This window comes from Carcharodon carcharias, chromosome 23, assembly GCF_017639515.1.
Source record: "Carcharodon carcharias isolate sCarCar2 chromosome 23, sCarCar2.pri, whole genome shotgun sequence".
In the NCBI taxonomy this organism is placed as follows: domain Eukaryota; kingdom Metazoa; phylum Chordata; class Chondrichthyes; order Lamniformes; family Lamnidae; genus Carcharodon; species Carcharodon carcharias.
Window position 1 is genome coordinate 2,696,300 of NC_054489.1, and position 20,782 is coordinate 2,717,081.

At 47.2% G+C, this 20,782-nt stretch overlaps 2 protein-coding genes across 2 annotated transcripts; one reads left to right on the plus strand and one right to left on the minus strand.

Annotated features, from left to right (window-relative positions):
* Positions 1–2,794: 2,794 nt before the first annotated feature.
* On the minus strand, positions 2,795–4,907 carry LOC121294034 (telethonin-like). The gene is made up of 2 exons (XM_041217541.1): positions 4,714–4,907; positions 2,795–3,939 (listed from the first exon to the last, which is right to left on the minus strand). The coding sequence occupies exons 1-2, from the start codon at positions 4,830–4,832 to the stop codon at positions 3,528–3,530; spliced, it is 531 nt and encodes a 176-aa protein (XP_041073475.1). The 5' UTR covers positions 4,833–4,907; the 3' UTR covers positions 2,795–3,527.
* Positions 4,908–12,054: 7,147 nt separating this feature from the next.
* On the plus strand, positions 12,055–17,814 carry LOC121269234 (phenylethanolamine N-methyltransferase-like). The gene is made up of 3 exons (XM_041173781.1): positions 12,055–12,208; positions 15,305–15,512; positions 17,388–17,814. Exons 1-3 carry the CDS (start codon positions 12,055–12,057, stop codon positions 17,812–17,814), a joined length of 789 nt encoding a protein of 262 aa, XP_041029715.1.
* Positions 17,815–20,782: the final 2,968 nt, after the last annotated feature.

Below are 20,782 nucleotides of genomic sequence, written 5' to 3' on the forward strand. Positions count from 1 at the left end.
TGGAAGAGGTGGTTCCAGTGGACCCTCTGACCTCATGCTCCCACCCCATGCACCGCCTATGCTCTGTTACATGGAGCTAGGAGACATGCAATGGGAAAGGAATCAACTGTTGTGACAAATAGATGCAGGCTGGGTGACGAGGTGGGTCCTGGGATACGAGACAACTGGCCATCAATCAATGGAATTCTAAATCTCACAGTGTCAGTGTGGCTTGCATTTCACAGCCCACGAGATGGTTAATGGTGAACATCATGTGTGAGAGTATCTCATTCACCCTTCATGATAACTAAATGCCTAATTCAGTGAGAGCTGGCGGAAGGTAACTCTCCAGAGAGCTGACTGACCAGTTACCTCAAGGCATTACTCAGACTGTAAACAGCAGCTGCCTGATCTATGTTTAGTCAGGGTGGGAATATTATCAAACATCCTTCCCACCTCTATCTCTCATTCTGTTCTTGATCCCTGTGAATTTAGACAGCTGCAGCTGTGCAAACACTCACCCCTGAAAAAGGTCCAGTCATTCACATAAGACAACACACTCTCCACTGACCCCTCAAGCGCCCCCAGGGCTGGTACAGCACAGGATAGATACAGAGTAAAGCTTATCACATTCTCTCTCAGGGAGATATTTGTATACTGTTTGGTGTCATACAGTTTCTCTCTTGCCCTCTCTCTCTCTGGGAGGTATCTGTACACTGACTGGTGTCTCTCAGTCCCTCTCTCACAGGGAGGTATCTGTACACTGACTGGTGTCTCTCAATCCCCTCTTACAGGGAGGTATTTGTACACTGACTGGTGCCTCAGTCTCCCTCTCTCATTGGGAGATATCTGTACACTAACTTGTGACCTTCAGTCCCTCTCTCACAGAGAGGTATCTGTACACTGACTGGTGTCTCTCAATCCCCTCTTACAGGGAGGTATCTGTACACTGACTGGTGTCTCAGTCTCCCTCTCTCTCTGGGAGGTATCTGTACACTGAATGGTGTCTCTCAGTCCCCTCTTACAGGGAGCTATCTGTATACTGACTGGTGCCTCTGTCCCTTCTCTCTCGGGGAGATATCTGTAAACTAATTGGCATCTTCTATTTTCACATCGCTTTGTGGCCCAGCACCTTCTTTGATCAAGAATCAGGGAAGGTGCCAAATCCTTGTCCTCTTCTGGTGTGCCTTCTGAGCCCCTCATTTAACATGTTCCTGACTGGGTCAAAATCCTGGAACTCCCTCCCTAACAGCACTGTGGGTGTACCTACACCACATGGACTGCAGCGGTTCAAGAAGGCAGCTCACCACCACCTTCTCAAGGGCAAATAGGGATGGGCAATAAATGCTGGCCCAGCCAGCGAAGCCCACATCCTCTGAATGGATGAAAAAAACCTTCAATCCTCACTCTCTGGACAGTTGTGCAATCTCAACCAGCTCTGGAAATGCCATGTGAACAATGAGGGTGGGCAACCCAAATCACAGCGGTGTGTGTGTGTGTGCGCGCAACAACCCCATCAACACCATGCATTTATATAGTGCCTATAATGTAGTAAAATGGCTCAAGGCACTTCACAGGAGTGTTATCGAACAACATTTGACATCAAGACACTTGAGAAGATATTTACGATGGATGACCCAAAGCTCAGTCAAAGAGATCGGTTTTAAGGAGCGACTTTGAGGGGGAGGGAAAAGTAGCGCTTAAGAGAGAGGTTTAAGGAGGGCATTCTAGGGGTTAAAATCAAGGAAGTTGCAGGCACGTCCACCAATGATGGTGCAATTAAAATTGGCATGCCCAAGAGACTAGAAGGAGGAGCGCAGGTATCCCGAAGGATTGTGGGGCTGGAGGAGTTTACAGAGCTAGGGAGGGGAGGGCTCATGACAGGGCTTTGGAAACATGGATAAGAATTTCAAAATTGAGCTGATGCTGGACTGGGAGCCAATGTAGGTTAACAAGCTTGAAGGTGATGACTGAAAGGTATTTGGTACAAGTTAGGACAGGCGAAACAGATTTTGGATAAGCTCAAGTTTACAGAAGCTAGAACATGGGAGGCTGGACAAGAGTTGGAATAGTCGAGTCTATAGGTAACAGAGGCATGAATGAGGGTTTCGGCAGCAGATGAGCTGAGGCAGGGGGTGGAGTCAGGTGATGTTACAGAGGTGGAAATAGGCGATCTTAGTAATGGCATAGATATGTGGTCAGAAGTTCAAATCGGGGTCAAATATGACACCAAGATTGCAGTTTGGTTCAGCCTCTGTTTCCAAGGACAGGGATGGAGTTTGTGGTGGGGGTTGAAGACAATGGCTTCAGTCTTCCCAATATTTAAATGGAGAAAATTTCTGCTCATCCAATACTAGATGTCAGAGAAGGAGTCTGATAATTTAATGAGTGTGGAGGAGTTGAGAGAGTTGATAGTGATGTAGAACTGGATGCCATCAGTGTACATGTGGAACCCAACATTGTGTTTTTGGATGTTGTTACCCAAGGGCAGCATGTAGATGAGAAAGAGGAGAGGGACCAAGGATCGATCCTTGGGGGACTCCAGGGGTGTGGGAGCAGGAAGAAAAGCCTTTGCAAGTGATTCCTGGATTACAATCAGAAAAGAATGGAACCAGCCAATAGCAGTGCCACTTAGCTAGATAATCGTGGCGCTGTATTGAAGGTAGATATGCTGTGGTATACCACACAAAGTGTACCAGCCCTAGAGCTGTGTGTGCCCTGTGGCATACTGACACCTGCCACTGCTACCTGTGGTGATGCCAATTTGCGACTGAGTGTGTGATGGAGAGCTGTGTGAACATCAATAAGTCAGTCAGAATTTTATCAGGCTTTATTTCAATGTCAAAAATCAGTACAAAACAATCATTTAAAATAAGACCACTGGGATAAAACTGATACACTGAATATTAGGAGATATAAGACATTAATGAGCGTTTGCCTCAGCATATCCATTACTCTCTCACATCCTCTGTTTCCTTCTCCTTGTCCTTCTTTAATTCTATTGCCCAATCCGGTGTCAGAGCATTCTGAGCCTTTCCCAGCTGCCAGGCAGTGAGTGGACTGATACTGAAGACAAGGACACCAGAAATAGGAGGAGTAGGCCATCCCCTCCCAACCTGCTCTACCACAGCTAATTTAACACACCTCCACCTTCCCACATTATCCCAACATCCCTTAATTCCTTTCAGTATCAAAAATCTATCAACCTCTGTCCTGAGTATACTCAATGACTGAGAATCCACGGCTCTCTAGGGTAGAGAATTCCAAAGATTCACAAATCTTTGATTGAAAAAGAATTCTTCTCATTTCAATCTTAAAAGGCCGACACCTTATCTTGAGATTGTGACCCCCATTTTCTAAGTTTCCCAGCCAGGGGGAAACACTTTGTAACCTGTCAAGTCCCATAAGAATTTTATATATTTCATTTAGATCACCTTTCATTCTTCTAACGTCACATCTTCACACCCTGATTAACCTGTACACTGCACCAAAATATTACACAGGCATATGGTAACACCACAAGCCCTCTCACTGCTGCCCTACCTCTCTCAGCCTCTCTGAGCCTCGTGAGACATGGACCTGGACAGGGATCTTTGAACCATGTCTGCTTTCGTGCCATCAAGTCTGACAGGCTGCATGACTGGAGGAAGTTCTTTGGTGATCTCCGAGATGTCTCTCTTGTCCTGGCAGCTCCCACTCATGCCCAGAGCCCGCTCGAACTCCATGATGCCACTCAGCTCTGATGGAGTCATTGCCCTCTCCACTTTAGTGCTGATGGGAGTCGGTGTGAAGATGGGCAGTGGAAGCAGGGGACGATATGGCAGGAGGTACTCAGTTAGATCCTCACCCAGGCAGCCCATCCTCATGATGTTGTTCGGGCTTCGCTGCACCAAGTAGGTCACCTGATATTTCCTGTCGTAACTCTCCTTACGGGCACGATTCACCTCGTTTAAAGTGCATCTGACACAAAAAGCAAGAAGTAGATTAACATATCCGAGATTTACCTGGATCCTCATTAACATCTCATTAATATTCCCCTCATTAACACTCCTCCTTTTCGCTCTCCTCTCATGAACAATCCCTGTTCTCTAAGACTCTGTGTCTGAGTCTCTGTGACTCGCTGTCTCTCTATCTCTATCCCTCTCTGTAATTCTCTTTTTCTCTGTGACTTTGTGTCCATCCCTCTGCCTGTCTCTCTCTGTCCTCCTCTCTGTGCCTGTGTCTCTCCCTCTGTGTGTCTCTCTCTCTTCCTTTGTGTGTATCTCTGTGTCTCTCTCCCTCTGTGTGTCTCTCTCTCTCTATATCCCTCTCTGTGTATCTCTCTGTCTCTCCGTGTTTCTCTCTCTCTGTTTCTCCCTGTGTGTGTGTGTCTCTCTCTGTATCCCTCTCTGTGTATCTCTCTGTGCCTCTCCTGTGTGTATCTCTCTGTGTCTCCCTTTACGTGTCTCTTTCTCTCTATCTCTCTGTGCCTCTCCACAGTGTATCTCTCGGTGTCTCACTCTGTGTTTCTCTCTCTGTTTCTCCCTCTAGGTGTCTCTTTCTCTCCGTACCTCTCCTGTGTGTATCTCTCTGTGACTCTCCCCTCCCGCCCCTCTCTCTCTTACTGAGTTATCCTTCGTTTTACAGCCTGTTACTTGCTATTCCCTCAATGCTGACCTGGCCCAATTTTCCACCAAAGGTTCCCTCTTAGCACTGAGCCAGTGATGGAACAGCGCAGTTTCAGTGTAAACTCACCCATCCTGAGGGCGAGTTCTCATGATTTGATCCTCCCACTCTGCTGAGTAAAACTCTCTCCTCTGGCTGTTTTCCTCATTGAGTGAGGAGTTGAGAGTGGCAGCGGGTGACAGCTTCATTTCTGCTCGGGATCCTCTTGCACTGTCTGTGGTGATCAGCTTCGGACGATGAGTTTGTGTGTGGGGAGCGGCGGTGCTTTATATAAGCCCGGGGGCTATTTTGGGGAATGTTATCACCGCCCGGAATCCGCACTCAGTGACAGCGGTTCCGGGAATGGCAGCGGATTCTTCGGGATTCTGGGTTCCAGTCCCTGTCCTGAGACTGGAATTGTATTTAGAGAACCATAGCACAGGAGAAAGCCATTCAGCCCATCTGGTCTGTGGCGGCTCTCTGAAAGACTGCCTTATCTTTAACCCTTTTCAAGTATTGAATCAATTCCCTTTTCCAGACGATGTCAGCGGGTAAGGACGACAGATTTCCTTCCCTGAAGGACATTAGTGAACCGGGTGGGTTTTTAACCAACAATCGACAATAGTTTCATGGTTACAGACAGGACTAGCTTTTTGCATTCCAGATTTATTAACCCTGGTGGTGGGATTTAGACCTGGTCTCTGGATTATCAGTCCAGTGACATTACTACTACACTACCACCAACCCTCACATAGAGGGGTGTATAGAGGGAATGAGGTACAGAAGGAACACAGTACAGAAGGAATGCAATTCAGATAGAACATGTACAGGTAGAACACGGTACAGAGGGAATGAGGGACAGGTAGAATACAGTAGAATACAGTACAGAGGGAGCACAGTAGAGAGGGAACACGGTACAGAGGGAATGAAAACATAAGAAATAAGAACAGGAGTAGACCATTCAGCCCCTTGAGCCTGCTCTGGCATTCAATAAGATCATGACTGATCTTCTTGTGTTTCGATTTCCACATTCCCATCTAACCCGATAACCTTTGATTCCCTTGCCTAACAAGAATCTGTCTACCTCCACCGCAAAAATATTCAATGACAGGTGATTTCAACTTTCCCAACATTAATTGGGATATACATAGAGTTATGGGCTTGGATGGAGTGGATTTTTTTGAAATGTGTACAGGAGAACTTGTTAGGTCAATATGTAGAGGGTCCAACAAGGGATGGCGCAGTGCTGGACCTAATTCTGGGTGGCCGAGGTGGTGGTGGGGGAGCATTTTAGTGATAGCATGGTACAATTTAAGCTTGTTATGGACAAAGAAATAGACAAGTTGCAAAAAAATGTTTTGGTTTGGGGGAGAGCGGATTTTAGTAAAATAAGGCAGGATCTGGCCAAGGTAGACTGGGAACAGCTACTTGTGGGGAAATCTACACAGGAACAGTGGGGGGTGTTCAAAAAGGAAATGGGGAGGGTACAGGCTCAACATATTCCCTCTAGGGTGATAGGAAGGACTAACAAGCCCAGAGAACCATGGATGACCAGAGATATTCAGGATACGATGAGAAGGAAAAGAGAGGCTGTTAGCAGGTACCAGGGAAGCAAATCAGCAGAGGCATTAGTGGAGCACAGACAGTGCAGGGTGGAGCTTAAGAAAGCAATTAGGAGAGCAAAGAGGGGATATGAGAAAGCTCTGGCTGGTAAAAGTAGGGAAAATCCCAATATATTATATAAGTATATCAATGGGAGGAGGATAATCAGGGAAAGAGTGGGGCCCATTTGGGACCATGGGGACAATCTATGGGTGGAGCCAGAGGACATCAGTAGAGTGTTGAACGAATACTTCACATCCATCTTCACCCAAGAGAATGAGGATGAAGGTATCGAACTCGGGGAGAGAGACTGCGAGGTTCTTAAACAAATTGATATAGGGAGTGACAAGGTATTGGAGGTGTTGGCAGGCTTAAAAGTGGACAAATCTCCACTTTTTGATGATTTGTGTCCCAGACTGCTGAGGGAGGCAAGGGAGGAGATCACAGGGGCTCTGACCCAAATTTTTAATTCCTCTCTGGCCACGGGGGAGGTGCCAGAGGACTGGAGAACAGCTAATGTGGTTCCGCTATTTAAGAAGGGTTGTAGAGAGAAGCCAGGGAACTATAGCCAGTGAGTCTCATGTCATTGGTAGGGAAACTATTGGAGAAAATTCTGAAGGAGAGAATCTGTCTCCACTTGAGGAAGCAAGGTTTGACAGGGATAGTCAGCATGGCTTTGTCAGAGGGAGGTCATGCCTAACAAATGTGATTGAATGTTTTGAGGGGGTGACCAGGTGTGTAGATGAGGGGAGTGCAGTTGATGTAGTTTATATGGATTTCAGCAAAGCCTTTGACAAGGTCCCACATGGGAGACTTATAAAGAAGGCAAAGGCACATGGGATACAGGGTAAACTGATAAGGTGGATTCAAAATTGGCTTAGCTGTAGGAGGCAGAGGGTGATGACAGAAGGATGCTTTAGTGACTGGAAGCCAGTGTCCATTGGTGTACCACAGAGATCTGTGCTGGGTCCCCTATTATTCATCATTTATATAAACGACATAGGTGACTATGTGGGGGGTAGGATTAGTAAGTTTGCGGATGACACAAAGATTGGCCGGGCAGTTAACAGTGAGGTTGAGTCTCTTGGGCTACAGGAAGATATAGACAGGATGGTCAAATGGGCAGTTAAGTGGCAGATGGTATTTAACCCTGAAAAGTGTAAGGTGATACACTTTGGAAGGAGTAATTTGACAAGGAAGTATTCAATGAACAGCCTGACACTAGGAAGTTCTGAGGAACAAAGGGACCTTGGTGTGTGTGTCCATAGATCTCTGAAGGCGGAGGGGCATGTTAGTGGGGTGGTGAAAAAGGCATATGGGACACTAGCCTTTATCAATTGAGACATAGATTACAAAAGTAGGGAGGTCATGTTGGAGTTGTATAGAACCTTGGTGAGGCCACAGCTGGAGTACTGTGTGCAGTTCTGGTCGCCACATTATAGGAAGGATGTGATTGCACTGGAGGGGGTGCAGAGGAGATTCACCAGGATGTTGCCTGGGATGAAGAGAGGTTGGATAGACTTGGGTTGTTTTCGTTGGAGCAGAGAAGACTGAGAGGCGACAAGATCGAGGTGTACAAGATTATGAGGGGCATGGACAGGGTGGATAGGGAGCAGCTGTTCCCCTTAGTTGAAGGGTCAGTCACAAGGGGACACAAGTTCAAGGTGAAGGGCAGGAGGTTTAGGGGGGATGTGAGGAAAAACTTTTTTACCCAGAGGGTGGTGACGGTCTGGAATGCACTGCCTGGGAGGGGGGTGGAGGCGGGTTGTCTCACATCCTTTAAAAAGTACCTGGATGAGCATTTGGCTCATAACATTCAAGGCTATGGGCCAAGTGCTGGTAAATAGGATTAGGTAGGTAGGTCAGGTGTTTCTCACGTGTCGGTGCAGACACGATGGGCCGAAGGGCCTCTTCTGCACTGTGATTCTGTGACCCCGTCTCCACCACCTTTTGAGGCAGAGAGTTCCAAAGTCGCACAACCCGCAGAGAAAAGATTTCTCCTCATCTCTGTCCTTAAAGGGCAACCCCTTAATTTTAAATCAGTGGTACAGAGGTGAACGCAGAACAGAGATGAACATGGAACAGGGGCGAACGCGGTACAGGAGATGTACAACGACACTACATAGCACAATCCCCTCAACAGCTTGTTTCAGAGGTATGGAGACAGTTTGCCACGTTTGCCAAACACAAATATTATCAAGAAGATACTTTCTGCAGCAAATCTAATAAAGGTGAAATGTGCAAAATGTGTTGAGCCTGTGTCACGTCAAGAGTCTCTTCAATCACATTAGGACAGTGAATGTTCAATTAACCCCAACTGGAAAATGTTCTTTAGCAATGAGACATGCTCCGTTTTCTATTTCAAGCAACACAATTCAGCTTCTGACAATTTTCTTATCTATAAAAATCGATAACTGTATTATTTCCCAACTCTGTTTTGTATCTGTTGTTTGTAAGTCCAGTTAGATTGAGATGTGTGAGTGCAGGAAATGTGTTGACCATCCTGTGTAATGATATTAACAGTTTCTGAATAGCTCACTGCCTCTTCACTTTATCAAATCTTTATAATGTAATAACACAGAGTTGTTGAAATCCATGTCAAGTTATTGTTGTGTTAAATTGATAACTGGGGCTGATAAGATCTTCCCCTAAGGCAGCCGTGTGCAGGAGGTGAAGGATCAGCTCGCATAATCAGGGCTTAAACACAACAACAATTCACCAGCTGCACATCCCAAGCCACAGATCTGACTGAAACTATAATTTCAACTTTAACCCTGAGATATACTCTGATCTGGGACACTATAAAAGAAACAGCAACTTATGTGATATATTATACAACACACTTTGACACCGAGGGGATATTACTTTTTTCACTCAGAGGGTCGTGAGTCTTTGGAACTCTCTTCCTGAAAAGGTGGTGGAAGCAGAGTCTTTGGATATTTTTAAGGCAGAGGTGGATAGATTCTTGGTAAACAAGGGGGTGATAGATTATCAGCGTCAGGTGGGATGCAGATTTCAGGTTCCTATCAGATCAGCCATGATCTTATTAAGTGGTGGAGCAGGCTCGAGGGGCTGAATAGCCTACTCGTGCTCCTTGTTTGTATGTTTGTACTTCATATGGATATAAGGAGATATTAGGACAGATGACCAAAAACTTGGTCAAAGAGGTAGGTTTTAAGAAGCATCTTAGAGGAGGAGAGAGGTGGAGAGGCAGAGAGAATTAGAGATAGGGAATCAGGAGCCTCGAAAGCAGGCAGTGGAAGGCCTCGCCAAAAATGGGGGAGCAAATTGATATCAAGGATGTGCAAAAAACCAGAAATGGAGAAGTGCAGAGATCTTGGAGGGTTGTAGTATTAATAAAACTAAAAATGTGTTTGCTCTCCATCCATCATCCCCTCCTGTGCAAGGCCTCGGTGAAACCACACTGGAGTATTGTGTACGGTTTTGGTCTCCTTACCTAAGAAAGGATATACTTGCCATAGAGGGAGTGCAGTGAAGGTTCACCAGACTGATTCCTGGGATGGCAGGATTATCATTTGAGGAGAGATTGGGCCGACTAGGCCTATATTCACTGGAGTTTAGAAGAATGAGAGGAGGTCTCATTGAAACCTATAAAATTCTGACTGAGCTGGACAGTCTGAATGCTGGGATGATGTTTCCTCTGGCTGGGGATTCTAGAACAAGGGGTCACAATCTCAGGATATGGAGTAGGCCATTTAGGACTGAGATGAGGAGAAACTTCTTCACTCAGAGGGTGGTGAACATGTTGAATTCTCTACCACAGAGGCTGTGGAGGCCAAGTCACTGAATATATTCAAGAAGAAAATAGGTAAGATTTCTGGACTCTAAAGGCATCAAGGGTTATGGAGAGAAAGCAGGAATATGGCATTGAGATAGAGTATCAGCCATGACCATACTGAATGGCAGAGCAAGCTCGAAGGGCCAAATGGCCTACTCTTGCTCCTATTTTCTATGTTTCCCCCCTGCCTCTCTCAGTGACAGAAAAGATACAGATGAGCAATATTAAGGCTTATGGGGAAAAGAGTGGCAGAAATGAACATTCTAATTAAGCAGATTCATTATAGCCTTGGCTCACATCAAACCCATTTGATGTAATAATTCATCAATAAAGTGTTTAAAAGATTTCCTGTGGAAAGATTTTATATAAGAATAACCAACTAATTAACCCATAACATGTACAATAGTTTTAAGTGAGCTTTAGCAGTCTTTGGAATGGTTCTGTACTCACCAGATTCGCCAGTGAGTTATTTAATGTTATTTTTAATGTTTGAGCTTTGACTAATATCCCTGCACACATTTATAATTTATTATAATTAATTAAAAATAGAATTGTAGTGAGTAACTCACCTCCTGACTCCCCAAAGCCTACCCACCATCCACAAGGCTCAAGTCAAGAGTGTGAGGGAATACTTCCCACTTGCCTGGATGAATGCAGCTTCAACAACACTCAAGAAGCTTGACACCATCCAGGACAAAGCAGTCCGCTCGATTAGCACTCTATTTACAAACGTTCACTCCCTCCACCACTGACACACAGTAGCCGCAGTGTGTACCATCTACAAGATGCACTGCCTCCTTAGAGAGCATCTTCCAAACCCACAACCACTACCATCTAGAAGGACAAGGGCAGCAGACACATGGGAACATCACCACCTGGAAGTTCCCCTCCAAATCACTCACCTTCACTATTGCTGGGTCAAAACCCTGGAACTCCCTCCCTAACAGCACTGTGGGTGTACCTACACCACATGGACTGCAGCGGTTCAAGAAGGCATCTCACCACCACCTTCTCAAGGGGCAATTAGGGACGGGCAATAAATACTGGCCTAGCCAGCGACACCCGCAACTCATGAATGAATATATAAAAAAATAGAAACGACAGTACAGGCAGGCTGTGGGAACTGCAGAATGTTGGAAGTCGGTGTTGGGACAGAGCAAATGGAAACATCAGTGAACTGACCCTTCCTTTTTCTGACAAGGCTTAGGCCAGTTGGTGATCTGGAGCGGGTTGTGCTTACATTTTTGTTTTCCAATGATGCAGGGGCAATTCCTGATTCACTGTTTGCATCTCTTTAATCTGTCATTGTAATATCTCACCTGCTGCGGCTCCCTAACCTGTCAGATAATCACTGATCTGCCAACGCTCCAACCCTGCTGCTTTGAAAATAAAATTACATTTATATGTGGCCAGCCTGAAGGTTTTTAAAGATTTTTTATCACTGATAACTCTGTTTACTAAAGTCCTTAACCCACTAATGAAATCATTTAGAAATCTGTCCCAATCCTGCAATCTGAGCTCACAGTATAAATACCATGATTCTCAGCTGTGTCGATCGGTTACTTTGCTGTGACTCTGAGCTGCATTTGGAACTCTGACTTGTGTCGGTCACTCTGCTGTGACTCTGAGCTCTGTCGGTCACTCTGCTGTAGCTCGGAGCTGGGTTGGTCACTCTGAGCTCTGTTGGTCACTCTGCTGTGGCTCGGAGCTGGGTTGGTCACTCCAAGCTGTGTTGGTCACTCTGCTGTGGCTCGGAGCTGGGTTGGTCACTCCAAGCTGTGTTGGTCACTCTGCTGTGGCTCGGAGCTGGGTTGGTCACTCCAAGCTGTGTTGGTCACTCTGCTGTGGCTCAGAGCTGGGTTGGTCACTCCGAGCTGTGTTGGTCACTCTGCTGTGGCTCGGAGCTGTGTTGGTCACTCTGCTGTGGCTCGGAGCTGGGTTGACAGTTACTTTGCTTTGTGCCAGTGACACAAAGTGTTGTTGTTCTGAGTTACATTAGCAGCACCCTGTTACATATGTCAGGAGGGAAGATGTTGAGATCTGCTGATGTCACTGATAGGTACCAGCTCTTCAATCCCCAGGCTTACCTTCAGAACAACTATATGCCTCCTCGAGCCAATTTTGACAGTGAGGACTGTGTCGTTCCCTGGAAACTCCGCTGCTTTGCATCTTCATTCTCAACAGGTCAGTGATTTAGGAAAGGAGGTCAGCATTGTAGAGTAATCCACAGGGCGGGGGTCAGCAGAGTGACTGTGAGGAGAGGTCAGTCAGTATTGTAAAGTGATCTGGGGTGTGGGTCAGTATTGTAGAGTGACCAGGGTGGGGGGTCAGTATTGTAGAGTGACCAGGGAATGGGGGGGTCAGTATTGTAGAATGACCAGGGAATGGGGGTCAGTATTGTACAGTGACCAGGGTGGGGGGCTCAGTATTGTAGAGCAACCAGGGTGGGGGGTCAATATTGTAGAATGACCAAGGAATGGGGGTCAGTATTGTACAGTGACCAGGGAGTGTGAGGGGGGGGGGGGGGGGTGGGGAAAGTCAGTATTGTAGAGTGACCAGGGTGGGGGGGTCAGTATTGTAGAGTGACCAGGGAATGGGGGTCAGTATTGTAGAGTGACCAGGGTGGGGGGGGTCAGTATTGTAGAGTGACCAGGGTGGGGGGGGGGGAAAGTCAGTATTGTAGAGTGACCAGGGTGGGGGGTCAGTATTGTAGAGTGACCAGGGTGGGGGGGGGGTCAGTATTGTAGAGTGACCAGGGTGGGGGTCAGTATTGTAGAGTGACCAGGGTGGGGGTCAGTATTGTAGAGTGACCAGGGTGGGGGGGGGTCAGTATTGTAGAGTGACCAGGGTGGGGGTCAGTATTGTAGCGTGACCAGGGAATGGGGGTCAGTATTGTAGAATGACCAGGGTGAGGGGGTCATTATTGTAGAATGACCAGGGTGGGGGGGTCAGTATTGTAGCGTGACCAGGGTGGGGGGGTCAGTATTGTGGAGTGACCAGGGTGGGGGGGGGGGTCAGTATTGTAGAGTGACCAGGGTGGGGTGGGGGTCAGTATTGTAGAGTGACCAGGGTGGGGGGGGGCGGTATTGTAGAGTGACCAGGGTGGGGGGGGGGAAAGTCAGTATTGTAGAGTGACCAGGGTGGGGGGTCAGTATTGTAGAGTGACCAGGGTGGGGGGGGGGGTCAGTATTGTAGAGTGACTAGGGTGGGGGGGTCAGTATTGTAGAGTGACCAGGGTGGGGGTCAGTATTGTAGAGTGACCAGGGTGGGGGTCAGTATTGTAGAGTGACCAGGGTGGGGGGGGGTCAGTATTGTAGAGTGACCAGGGTGGGGGTCAGTATTGTAGCGTGACCAGGGAATGGGGGTCAGTATTGTAGAATGACCAGGGTGAGGGGGTCATTATTGTAGAATGACCAGGGTGGGGGGGTCAGTATTGTAGCGTGACCAGGGTGGGGGGGTCAGTATTGTGGAGTGACCAGGGTGGGGGGGGGGGGTCAGTATTGTAGAGTGACCAGGGTGGGGTGGGGGTCAGTATTGTAGAGTGACCAGGGTGGGGGTCAGTATTGTAGAGTGACCAGGGTGGGGGTCAGTATTGTAGAGTGACCAGGGTGGGGGTCAGTATTGTAGAGTGACCAGGGTGGGGGGGTCAGTATTGTAGAGTGACCAGGGTGGGGTGGGGGTCAGTATTGTAGAGTGACCAGGGTGGGGGTCAGTATTGTAGAGTGACCAGGGTGGGGGTCAGTATTGTAGAGTGACCAGGGTGGGGGGGGTCAGTATTGTAGAGTGACTAGGGTGGGGGGGTCAGTATTGTAGCGTGACCAGGGTGGGGGGGGGGTCAGTATTGTGGAGTGACCAGGGTGGGGGTCAGTATTGTAGCGTGACCAGGGTGGGGGTCAGTATTGTAGAGTGACCAGGGTGGGGGTCAGTATTGTAGAGTGACCAGGGTGGGGGTCAGTATTGTAGAGTGACCAGGGTGGGGGTCAGTATTGTAGAATGACCAGGGTGGGGGTCAGTATTGTAGAGTGACCAGGGTGGGGGTCAGTATTGTAGAGTGACCAGGGTGGGGGGGTCAGTATTGTAGCGTGACCAGGGTGGGGGGGGGGGTCAGTATTGTAGAGTGACCAGGGTGGGGGTCAGTATTGTAGAATGACCAGGGTGGGGGTCAGTATTGTAGCGTGACCAGGGTGGGGGTCAGTATTGTAGAATGACCAGGGTGGGGGTCAGTATTGTAGAGTGACCAGGGTGGGGGTCAGTATTGTAGAATGACCAGGGTGGGGGTCAGTATTGTAGAGTGACCAGGGTGGGGGTCAGTATTGTAGAGTGACCAGGGTGGGGGTCAGTATTGTAGAATGACCAGGGTGGGGGTCAGTATTGTAGAGTGACCAGGGTGGGCGTCAGTATTGTAGAGTGACCAGGGTGGGGGGGGTCAGTATTGTAGAGTGACCAGGGTGAGGGGGTCATTATTGTAGAGTGACCAGGGTGGGGGGGGGGGGGGGGTCAGTATTGTAGAGTGACTGGGGAATGGTGGATCAGTACTGTAGACCAATACGAGAGGTGGGGAAGGGGAATCAATATCAATCAATTGTAATAATTTCTTGGTAATATGTATTTTGTTGATTATGGGCTGGTCAGTGGGATCATTGAGCAGGTGCCTCAATAGTTTCTGGTCCTGATCTCTCTGTCCTATCAGTACATGAACAGTCTGTGGAAAGTAGAGAGCATGTTTGGACCAGTTGAGTCAGTACTGACCTGCGAGAATACTCTTCTATCCAAATTGTGCGGATAATACTCAAACCTGGACCACGTCTACTGACCAATACCTGGCTCTCTTCCTGGATGTAGCGGAAAGGCTTAAAACGTGAGTTGGGGGTGGAGGGGTTATGGGTGGATGAGGGATGCCATCTCAGGGTGAAGGTGATGTCCACTGGCAGGCTCAGTATTAGAACATTTAAGAATGGGGCCATGCAAACTCTCAGACTGTTCTGCTATTCAGTTTAGTCATGGCTGAAATGTACCTCAATTCCATTTACTGCCTTTTCTCCATTTCTGACCCAAATGACTAAATGCTGATTGATCATTGCCTGAGAGAGTGGTGGGGTTTGTGTTTGGGGTGAAGACAAATTGTCCTAAGTGGGACTAGGACCTAGGCCTAGATCAAGTTGGGATGCAGTGAGGGAAGAGTTTGACTTGGCTTTATTTCTGCCTCATTTACCTGTGCTGGTGTGCAGTGTTTCAACTGGACTGTGGTTACACTGAAGCTGTGCCTCTGCTACTCTGCAGGTGAAATCCGTGGCCACACCCTCCTGGACATTGGGTCCGGCCCAACTCTGTACCAGGTCATCAGCGCCTGTGACTTCTTCAACAAGATTGTGATGTCTGATTATTTGGAGGTGAACCGGGAGGAGTTGCAGAAATGGCTGCGAGGAGAGGCCGGAGCCTTCGACTGGAGCCTCTACATCAAATATGTCTGCGGCCTTGAGGGGAAGAGGTATTTGTGCGTGTTACTCCCTAGGGTCAGGGGCGTTACCCAGGATTATTCAATACTTGAGGGATCAGTCTGTAATAGGTCTATAATGGGCTAGTGAGAGATTGGTCAGTAATGGGTCAGTGAGTGGTCAGTGTTGGGTCGGTGAGGGATGGATCATTAATGGGTCAGTCAGTAACGGGCCAGGGAGGATCAGTAAGTGTTGGACTAGGGAGGAATTTTCGGTACATCGATGACTGCATTGGTGCTGTTTCATGCTCTTGTCTGGACCTGGAAAAAATTATTGATTTTGCTTCCAATTTTCACCCCCTATCACCATCACATGGGAACATCTCTTACACTTACCTTCCTTGAACTTTCTGTCCCCATTTCTGGTGATAGACTGTCTACCAATATTCATTACAAGCCCACCGACTCCCACAGCTACCTAGACTACAGCTCCTTACACCCTGCTTCCTGTAAGGATTCCATCCCATTCTCCCAGTTCCTCCGCCACATCTGCTCAGAAGATGCCACTTCCGACATGTCTTCCTTCTTCCTTAACCAACATTCCACTCCCACCACCCCCTCCCCTGCCCCCAACTATGGTTGACAGGGCCTTTAGCCACGTTCGACCCATCTCCCCCACCTCTGCCTTCACCCCTTTCCTTCCCTCCTAGGACCATGGTAGGGTCCCCCCGTCCTCATTTTTCACCCCACCAGCCTCCGCATTCAAAAGATCATCCTCTACCATTCTGCCAACTTCAGCATGATGGCACCACCAAACATCTTCCCCTCACCACCCCTCCCCCCATCAGTATTCCATAGGGACCGTTCCCTCTGGGATACCTTGGTCCACTCCTCCATCACTCTCAAAACCTCACCCCCTTCCCACGGCACCCTCCAATGCAATCACAGAAGGTTCAACACCTGCCCCTTTACCTTGTCCATTGTCACCGTTCAAGGCCCCAAAAACTCCTTTCAGGTGAAGCAGCGCTTCACTTGCACCTCCTTCAATTTGGTCTACTGTATTCCAATGCAGTCTCCTCTACATTGGAGAGACCAAACGCAGACTGGGTGACCACCTTTGGTCTGTCCGCAAGCATGACCCAAACCTTCCTGTTGCTTGCCATTTCAACACTCCATCCTGCTCTCATGCCCACATGTCCATCCTTGGCCTGCTGCAATGTTCCAGTAAAGCTCAACGCAAACTGGAGGAACAGCACCTCATCTTCTGATTAGGCACTTTACAGCTTTCTGGACTTAACATTGAGTTCAACAACTTCAGGCCATGAACACTCTCCTCTACCTTCCCCTTTTTAATCCAATTGTTCTTTTTTTCGCTTTTAAACATTTAATTAATTTTTTAAAAATCCCCCCCCCCCCCCACAGGGCCGACACTTGTTTCTATGTGGTACTTTCACAGAGCGCTGACTCTTGTTCTGCTATTAACACATTACTTTTATGCCACTATCAGCACCATCTTTAATACTAGCATTAACATTCCCTTTAATTTGAGTCCATGACATCTTTGTCAGTCTCTCTTTAACTCCCACCTATTCCTGCTCTTCCACCTTCCTCCACTTGCATCACTCCCTCTTAAACAGTATAAAACCCATCACATTTCTGCTTCTCTTCAGAGCTGAAGAGTCATAAAGGCTTGAAACGTTAACTCTGCTTCTCTCTCCACAGATGCTGCCAGACCTGCTGAGATTTTCCAGCATTTTCTGTTTTTATTTATGGCAAATGAGGGATGGGTCAGTAATGAGTCAGTGTTGGGTCAGCAAAGGTTGGGTTAATGTGAGTCAGTGAGGAAACGGTCAGTAATCAGTCAGTGAGAATGGGTCAGGGTTGGATTAGTGAGGAATTGATCAGTAATGGCGATGATCTTCTGTGCAGTGATCAGTGGGAAGAGAAGGAGCAGAGACTGCGGGAAACAATTAAAGATGTCTGTCACTGCGACATCATGCAGCCAAACCCTCTGCATCCTAAGGTGCTGGATCCTGTTGATGCTATCAGCACCACTTTCTGTCTCGAGTCTGTCTGTCCAGATAAGAAATCATTGGAGAAGGCGCTGGCCAACATCACTTCACTCCTGAAACCAGGAGGTTTCCTCCTGATGATCGGGGCACTTGGGGAATCTTATTACCTGGCTGGTGAGGTGAAACTCAGTGTTGTTCCTCTTGATGAAGATTACGTGAAGGAGGCAGTGAGCAAGTCTGGCTACAGAATCTGCGTCTTCAAAACATACAACATGCCGTCTGAACTGAAAATTGGGGTTGATGATGTGCGCGGTGTTTTCTATCTCCAAGCACAAAAATTCTGACCTGGCTGTTTGTAACTTAACTAGCAGAGATTTTACAAACATTCAATCAGGAATGAAGTAAAATCTTTCACAGTGAGCTGTGAGAAAATAATGACATAATCCCACTGGGGTTAGGCAGTCACAGTGACAGGTCACTCCCTGTAAATTAATGTGTGTGTGCGCATCAATCCGAGTTACTGTGTCACTCCCCGAGGGCCACTCTACCTGTGGACTGACTCACAAAATGCTTTTACAGTTTTAATTTGTTAAATTCTTGTCTACTCCCAGGAGCAAACAAATAGAAAACAATAAATAATGTCGAATTCCATGCAGTGTTTAATATTAACTATTCAAGAGCTGGAGCTAAAACAACAGCATCAAGAACCAACTGTCTGTAACACAAGAGATCAGCTAACACTGCACAATAATCATCACAGGTACTCAGGCTACGTACCTGTTGGATGCATACTGTAATCATGAGTAGTAAGTAGGTCCATGTTTGAGGCATGATTAATGATTAGATAGATGTTTGTGCAGTTGACACAATGCAGCATGTGTTCTTGGCATGTGAATAATGCTCATGTTCTAGGCACATGTATAGAAATATAGAATAGCACAGCACAGAAAGAGGACATTTGTCCTAAAGTCTTTGCTGGCTCTTTTGAAGAACAATCCAGTTAATCCCACTCCCCTGCCCTTTCCGCAGATTCCTGCAGTTTTTCCAAACGCCAGCATTTAGCTGATTCCTTTTTGAAGGTTGCTACTGGTTTTATTTTATTGTTTCATGGGATGTGGGTGTCGCTGGCTGGACCAGCATTTATTGCTCATCACTAATTGCCCTTGAGGTGGTGGTGGTGAGCTGCCTTCTTGAACCGCTGCAGTCCCTGTGGTGTAGGTGCAGCCACCGTGCTGTAAGGGAGGGAGTTCCAGGATTTTGACTCAGCGACAGTTAAGGAATCTGTATCCACTACCCTATCAGGCAGTGCATCCCAAATCCTAACCATTCAATGTGTTAAAAAACATTTTCCTCATATTGTACTGGGATCTTTTGCCTTATAAATACTGTGGCTAAAAAAGGTCAGACATCAGGAGTCTTGCGGTGAGTGACTCACCTCCCCACCCCCCCACATCATCTACAAGGCACAAGTCAGGAGTGTGATGGAATACTCCCCACTTGCCTGGATGAGTGCAGCTCCAACAATACAAGAAGCTTGACACCGTCCAGGACAAAGCAGTCTGCTTGATTGGCACCCCATCCACAAATATTCACTCCCTCCACCACTGACACACAGTAGCAGCAGTGTGTACCATCTACAAGATGCACTGCAGGAATTCACCAAGGCTCCATAGACAGCACCTTCCAAACCCATGACCACTAGCATCTAGAAGGACAAGGGCAGCAGACACATAGGAACACCACCACCTGGAAGTTCCCCTCCAAGTCACTCAATATACTGACTTGGAAATATATTGCTGTTTCTTCACTGGCGCTGGATCAAAATCCTGAAACTCCCTTCCTAACAGCACTGTGGGTGTATCTACTGGACTGCAGCTGTTCAAGAAGGCAGCTCACCTTCTCAAGGGCAATTAAGGATGGGCAATAAAAATGCTGGCCCAGCCAGCGAAGCCCACATCCCTTAAATAAAAAAAAAAGAGCCCCCTGGTTATCAACCCATCAGTCACTGGCAACAGGTTCTCTTTATTTACTCTATCAAAAATCTTTTAAAGTTTTGAATGCCTCTGTAAAATCTCCTCTTAACCTTCTCTGCTCTAAAACCAATTACGGCTTGTCTAGTCTCCTCCATATACCTGTGATCCCTCATTTCTGGAACCATCCACTTCTGCAACATCTCCAAACCCTCATCCTTTCATGAAATGTGACTCTAGGTGTGTATAATGATTCAATGCATGTTCTAAGTGTGTGTGTGATGACCAGCTCGCTTGTAAGGTTTACTCATCTAATTGCAGAGCTTCAGCTTTTTTCAGTTTTCTGTGTAAAGGATAGCGAGATGAAAGATATTCCAATATAAATTGCCAATAAACAAAGCTAAAATATTCACCCATTCAGAAATTTTGTTCCCAAGTCTCAGAGACAAATCTTAACAAATAGCAACCATCTCTTCAAAAATGGAAGATCTTCATTTTACACTAGGAAACACAAATTAGGACTGCATGAAACACTAGGAAAAAAAGTACAGGATTGCATAAACACCAGCAGAGTGCAGGACTGTGTAAAACACCGGTAACAGAACAGGAATGTGTAAAACTCTAGGTCACACAGAACAGGGCTGTGTAATACACTGGGAAACGCAGAGGAGAACTGCGTTAAACAAAGGGTAACTTAGAGCAGGACTGCGTTAAACACTGGGAAACACAGAGCGAGGCTACAATTATTGCTCACCCCAGGTTCCCTTGGGAAGGTGATGAGCCTCTCTCTCTTTACTCGAGTTGTCCACATGGTGAAGGAGCTCCCCATCAAATGTTGGGTCGGGAATTCCCAGATTTATTAAAAACCCAGCATTCTATTTCTTTTTGAAGCTATTCAAAATATTTCTCTGATGTTCAGTGGATGGATTAAACCGCTCAATTCAGACATTTCAGGTTGCCTGGGGAATGCAACAAACAGGAAAACGTTTACCGACTAATAATCTCATCATTATGTGCACCAGTTTTGTTGCTAACTTCATCCCACTTTCCGCTAAACACACATGGCACCTGGATGCAGGGTGGGGTCAAGGGATGGAGGGTGGTGGTGAGCGATGGGGACAGGGGCAAGGGACGGGGAGGACGGGTAGAAGGAAGGTTGGTGCTGCAGACAGGGATTGGGTTACACTGCAGCCGAGACAGCGGAATGAGCGGATGAATTGGAAGTTTTGTGAATAGGTGAGGGGCATTTTCTGGGCTAATTCAATCTGAGCAAAGAATGAATAGGTCCCCTCCCCATCAGATGCCCATCTCACACAGGCACCACTTTACCCCAGAAACAGCG